Source organism: Podarcis cretensis, assembly GCF_951804945.1.
Source record: "Podarcis cretensis genome assembly, chromosome: 3".
NCBI classification, from domain to species: Eukaryota; Metazoa; Chordata; class Lepidosauria; order Squamata; family Lacertidae; genus Podarcis; species Podarcis cretensis.
In genome coordinates this window covers 100,618,838-100,624,837 of record NC_137172.1, presented here as the reverse complement: position 1 = coordinate 100,624,837, position 6,000 = coordinate 100,618,838, and the positions used below count along the sequence as shown (strand labels likewise).

General features: G+C 43.0%; 1 protein-coding gene across 1 annotated transcript in view; it reads left to right on the top strand.

Annotated features, from left to right (window-relative positions):
* Positions 1-250: 250 nt before the first annotated feature.
* Positions 251-6,000, top strand: part of TDRP (testis development related protein) — a 33,033-nt gene continuing 27,283 nt past the window's right edge. Inside the window, exons 1-2 of the mRNA XM_079970185.1 lie at positions 251-406; positions 1,099-1,308. Of these exons, the coding sequence (XP_079826311.1) occupies positions 1,201-1,308 (108 nt within the window). The 5' untranslated portion in view covers positions 251-406; positions 1,099-1,200. The remainder of the gene's footprint in view (positions 407-1,098; positions 1,309-6,000) is intronic.

The following is a 6,000-nucleotide window of genomic DNA, read 5'->3' as shown; positions in this document are numbered from 1 at the left end:
AGGAGGCCAAAAGGGGCCTCGGGCCCTAGGAGTTGGCGCCTATGCCAGGGTGTGGGTGTGTGTGAGGGGGGGAGATGATGCGTCGACTTTAAATATATATTTAAACACACGGGCGCCCCGTGTTGTTGACAGAGGAAGCAGGACCAGCTCCAGTTATCAGACAGGCTTCGCCTCCTTCCACCAGGCCCAGCGGTTGCCATGGCGACGAGGCAAGCCCGCTCGAGCGCCCTCCCTCCTTCCCCTCGCGCGCCCGCCACCCCAACGGCTCTCGCTCCCCTCGCGCCGCCCAGTCAGCCGCAGACATGGCAGCGGCCGCTCGGAGGCTCCGCGCTGCTGCTGCTGCTGCTGCTGCAGCTGCGGTGCTGCTGGCGGCTGGGACGGCCACGGCCGCGAAGGAAGGTCACAGGTGAGGCGAGCGGGGCGGGGAATTGAGGTGGCAAGGCAGCCCCGGCCAGGCCTTCTCCTCCTTTCTTTTTCCTTCCTTCCCATCCTCTCCTCTCAACTCTCCAACAGCGGCGCCCTCTCAGGCTAAGGAGCTCCTACCGCCTCTCCTCCCCACCGGAGAGGAGGAAGGGGAGGCGTGGCCGTGGGAGGGGGGGGGGTCAGGACTCAGCCCCACACTTGGTGCCTCCTCCAAACCCCTCATTCCGGCATCGGGGCTCCTTCCGGACCTCACCACGTAAAACGCGTTTTGTTTCGGCTCCCCTTGAGTATGTACAGAGTGCATCCCACCCCAACCCCCCTTTACCCACATCACAGCCATATTGGGGAGGTTGCTGCACTTCTTGCTTGAGGGGATCAAACTTGGCCCTCCCAGTATTTTCAAGGTGGAGGCTGTGAACTGTGAGGCAGGGGAGGTCTGATGAGGGTTTTTTTTTAGTGGGGTGCATTGCCTGCACAGGGAAGGGGTTGTGCCCCCCCCCTTCTCACACCTTGCGCCTGTCCCATGTCTATCTTGCATTGGGATCCCCTTTCCTGGGCCATGTGTCTCTGCGAAAACTCATTTTCTCTCAAGAAGGGCTTGTTGAGCTGAAGAGCAAAGTCATCTCCTTATTTTTTTTTTTTAAATTAACCCTCTTTTTCTTCTTCTACTTTCAGGAATAAATAAGACCGGAGTCGCCTGTCCGCTACACCTCTTCCTCCTCCCCTCCCCTCCCCCTCCCCACATCCCTCTCTTCTCCTCCTCGCCACCCTCTAATAATGTGGAAACTCAACAAGAGCGGCAAAGTTCTCCTGGATGATTCTCCGGAGGAAGAAGAGAGCCAGTCCCCACCTCCAGCGACACCAGCAGCTACCTTCTCAGCACAGGTAAAAGGCACCAGACTGCTGACTCTGCATCTTTGTATTTTTAGTACCTTTGCAGCCCTGGCGTCTGTCACCTTTCCTTCAGTTTTGTAGGACAGTCTCTTTCTCTCCTCCTTCCCCCACCCCTTTTTACCCATGCCAGAATCTTGGCATTTTTATCTCTGATCTGGCATTATGAGTAATCACTTTCCATTCCCCTTGGATGCCTTAATAATGAGTCTTGTGGCAAGGAGGAACTGGTATGAACCACTGCTGTTTTGTACATACCCTCTGGGAAGCTGGTGTCAGTCTCTCCCTAAAACTTCATGCTCAGCAGTGTTAGGACTCCTGTAGCCCAGTGACTTCATACCTCAGGCCACTCTCTTTTGTCCCTGATCTTCATCCTTAGGCATAGTCAGCGAAGGCACAAGCTCAGTTAAACACAGCAAAAAGAGTAGTGCGTTCTGGCATAGCTGTCAACGTTTCCCCGTTTTTAAAGGGAAATTCCCTTATTCCGAATAGGATTCCGCGCAAGAAAAGGGAAAAGTTGACAGCTATGCATTCTGGTCTGTTGAAAATTTTTATGATTCTGTTGAAAATCCTTATGATTATGATTAAAGCAAAGAGGCTTAAGATTTGAGATGGAATCTCTTTGCATTTTATGTTTTATGTTGTTTATGTTTGAAATACGTAAGTAGTTTTGTCTCAAGTTTCCTTTAAGTTTAAAGTCTCTTCTTTTACCTTTTTGTACAAATGCAAGTTCCATATCAGCACTATAGTCTACTGAAAGCATTACAATTTATTGTTACAGTTTACTTTTTAAACAGGAGGGTGTGAAAGAGGAGGAAAACGAATTATATCATAAATGGATGGATGTATGACTTATGTCCTGATCCAAAACATTGATTTCAAAACTTATTTAACTTAGTGAAACATAAGTGGCGTACCTGGAGTATAAGTTTAGATCCATTAATTATAAATAGTTCATGTATTAAGATGCTACTAATTTAATTGGGATGTATGGGGTTTTTGTTAATGTAAAGTTTAAAGAATTCTGAACGGTACAAAATGTTTAAGGTAACTTGGGCAGTATCCAATGCTCCTGTTTTTCTAGCACAATGGATGTGTACTAGCAGAACTTTTCCACCCTCTTCTTTCCACCGCAGCCCTTTGTGTGCCCCTAAAATCAGATCCAGAGGGTTGGGGACCCCTTTAATGATTGTTGGGTTGGGGGGATGGAAGAATTGGAAATAGAGGTGCCACTGCACTGAAGGCACTGCTTTGGAGACAACCCCTTGTATTTAAAACTTATAAAGGTTGGATTTAGGTTAATGTTTGAAAATATGAAGATTATTAAGAATTAAGAAATATTTATCCGACTCTGAATCCAACCATTTAGGTCTCAGTTCCAGCACTTCATATTTTGACCTGCTTTAAAACCAAAATCCTTGTAAAATACTCATAATCAGGAAATATCAGCACTGAAAAACAGGATAAAGACAAGTGAACAATTTGGAGACTGAATTGGTGGCCTTCACATTCTCACCCCAATTCAGATAAGAAGAGTCATCATGTGTAGGCTTCTACTACATATCACTTGTTAGATCAGGAACTGTGGGTGCAGATAGGATGTGAATCTAAATGCACATCCAAATTTGGATATTCTCTATCCAAGCTTCTACAATGCTTTACTTTTCCTCATACAGTATCTAGAACTCCACCCACATTCTACATAGGACTAGAGGTGTGTCAGAATGCTTATTTGTTGCTGAGCAAATTCCTTTTACTAGAACTGCAGTCCTATGCACATTTACTTAGGAATTAGACTCACTGAACTCAGTGAGACTTATTTCTGAATAAACATGCAGAGGATCAACCTACAGATACATTGCAAAGAGAACTGCTGTCCTGGCTCTACAAGCCTGAGATGCCACAGAAGTTGTGAAATCAAGTACGTGAGGCATCCTAATGCAGAGTTAGTTCACTAACAGCTAGTACTCGCTCCTTGTAATTCCAAGCTTCTTGTCTTAGATAGTTCTGACCACAATAATAAATACCTGAACGTATGTTGTATGTAATTGTTCATGAGGAATATGATTTGGATTTGTTGATAAAAGATAATGAAGCTGCTTGCCTGTTTTGTTGGCTAATCCACAACTTGGTTACAGTAAAGTGCTTGGATTTAGGTTGATCAGAAGTTTATCTTAAATTGGGCTGTAGATAAACAGTAGCTTGCCTGCAGTGTGGAGGAGGCAGAAATGGGAGAGTGCATGTTGCTTCCCTTCTCTTTGGATTCAGAGATGGGCAGAGTTGAGTGGGATTGGATTCTATTACAGTTGTACTTTCAAAATTGTTTGCTTTGGTCTGCTTCGGCATTTTTGTTAAAAAGGTTTTCCATTGCTAGGTTCTATAATAAATATATTTTTGAATAGCAGATTAACGTTCAAAACATTCAGTAACTAAGCCAGTAATAAACTGCTATAATAATGCCAATAACACGGAGAGCTGTCTGCTTGGTTTCCAAAGACCAATAGAGAGCTACTACTGTGAACAGTAACAAGGACTCAACCTGCCAACCTTAATCTCCTCATTGGATAGTAGGTACAAAAGAAATGTGGCTTGAGACTCATTTGCTTCTAGAATCAATGGTTAACTGGCTACTAGAAATGGTTGACTACTAATCCCAGCCAAAATATCTGGACCTTTCCGCTCTACTCAATCAGGAGATTTGTTCCTAATAGCAAACTAGCAACTAGTCAACTCAGCTTTTTCATTTTTTGATGTGTAGCAATCTTACTCCTCCAGTCCATGACATGTTTGCCGTCTTCCATCACATGACACATCCTCAAGGCTGTGTGAGACAAAGGAATGTAGTGAAACGTACTGTGCATAGTAGCTCCATAGGTCATCCTCTTTGCTGGTTGTGCATTAATGAGCTATTTCTGAAAAAACTGGGGAAATGAAACTTTACACAGTATTACTAACTTCTGTTTAATCAACTGATATTATGCTCTGCTTCCCCTCATAGGTGCTTGATGTGAAATCATACATGTTGCCAAATAATTTGAGGAAACACATTTCATAAACCTATCTAATATCTGGGATCTTGGGGTAGCAAGAAGCTTTTTAATGGTCTCCTCTATATCATGGTTGCACAATTTCTCCCTTATGTAGTCTGCATCTGCATGTTACTCCACAATTTTCACCTGAAGTCGTTGCCAAATCTTCTGTTACATAGAATCATAATCACTGGGGGATTTTGCCATATCATTTTAATATAACATCAACAATGAATGTTGTAGAAAAGCATTCTGATGGAATGAAAGCAACTATTTACCGTGCCAAAATGGACACATGAGGACTAAGGGCCAAACTAGTTAAGTTTCTGTCTCTTTAAATATGGTTAAGTGTGTGTGTTGCGGAGAGAAAAGTGTAGTTAAAAGGCATAGTTGATAAATTGGTGTGGATTGTATTTTGGATTTGCAGTAGATCTCCTAATGCATCATTTTATTATAAGCTGTTTCATTATATGCTGTTTTGATTGGTATAATAATAGAAAAAAGTGAAGGGTATACTACTGCTGGCCCTGGATGCACAAACGGTCATATGGAGACACCCCATAGAAGCTTTTAAATAGCCTTCCTGGATCATTGCCAGGTTGCTTTAACATTGCTGTTTCATATAGCATTGTAGCCACATTGTAATCCCCAAGTGAAGGTCTTTATTGCTTCTTCTGGGGCATTTTGAACTTCTTTGCTGTCCAGGCTACTCCTGGAAAAATGGGAACAGAGCCATCTCTGGAGCCATGAAGAACAAGATACTGGATATTCCCAAGGGAGGTGCATGAGACTTTGTCCTGGAGTGTAGGGACTGGATGCTATATTGCATGCCCCAGTATTATGGCAGCTACTGGCTTCTATGGGGAAGCTCAGCACACTCTTCTATGCTTTCAGGGCCACAGGACTGCACCCTTCATCTTTTCAGCTATTCACTTAATCAAAAAGGTTAATGTTACAGACACAGCAATAAGAGAGCCAGCAGGATTTCAGTCACTATTATGCTCAGTCCGAAATAAAACATCCCAGCTCCTTCATATTCAATCATATTAATGGAGTTCCTGTATAGATAGTGTGTGTGTGTGGAGGGGGTGTCTTCTAAAGCTGCCTATATATTATAGAGTGGGAGGCTGTGATTTTCCCTGCTAGTGTACTGCAGCCTGTGAAAGTTGTCAGTGATGTGTCAAACTCTAATACTTGTATTGACAGGGTGTGTTTTTTAATTTAGTTAATGTAATAAGATAAGTATTGAAAGCAGACTTTAATTTTGAACTTTGAGAATGAGCTGCCAGCTTGATTCTCCAACCCTGAAATTAAAGAAAGTGAAAAAGATAGAAAAAGAGCCGAAAATTATTGATGTTTCCCTTTGACCTGTTTTCCTTTGATCTTGTATTATGTTGTACTTAAGCAGTAGAAGTGCAGAGACATGTTTCATATTAATTGCAGCTTATGACTGCTCAGTGAATGTTTCATAAGTTGGCCATGCAATTTTATCTGTATATTAATTAATGACTTTAAAAGTCTTTTTTATACAATTTTGACACTAGCTTTTATGTTAACTGAAGGAACTTCAAGAGAGTCCCTGAGGGCATAGGAGGAGATCAGTACCTTCCAGATGTACTTTACATACATCAAATGAGAGTAATGAAGTCAGATTTTT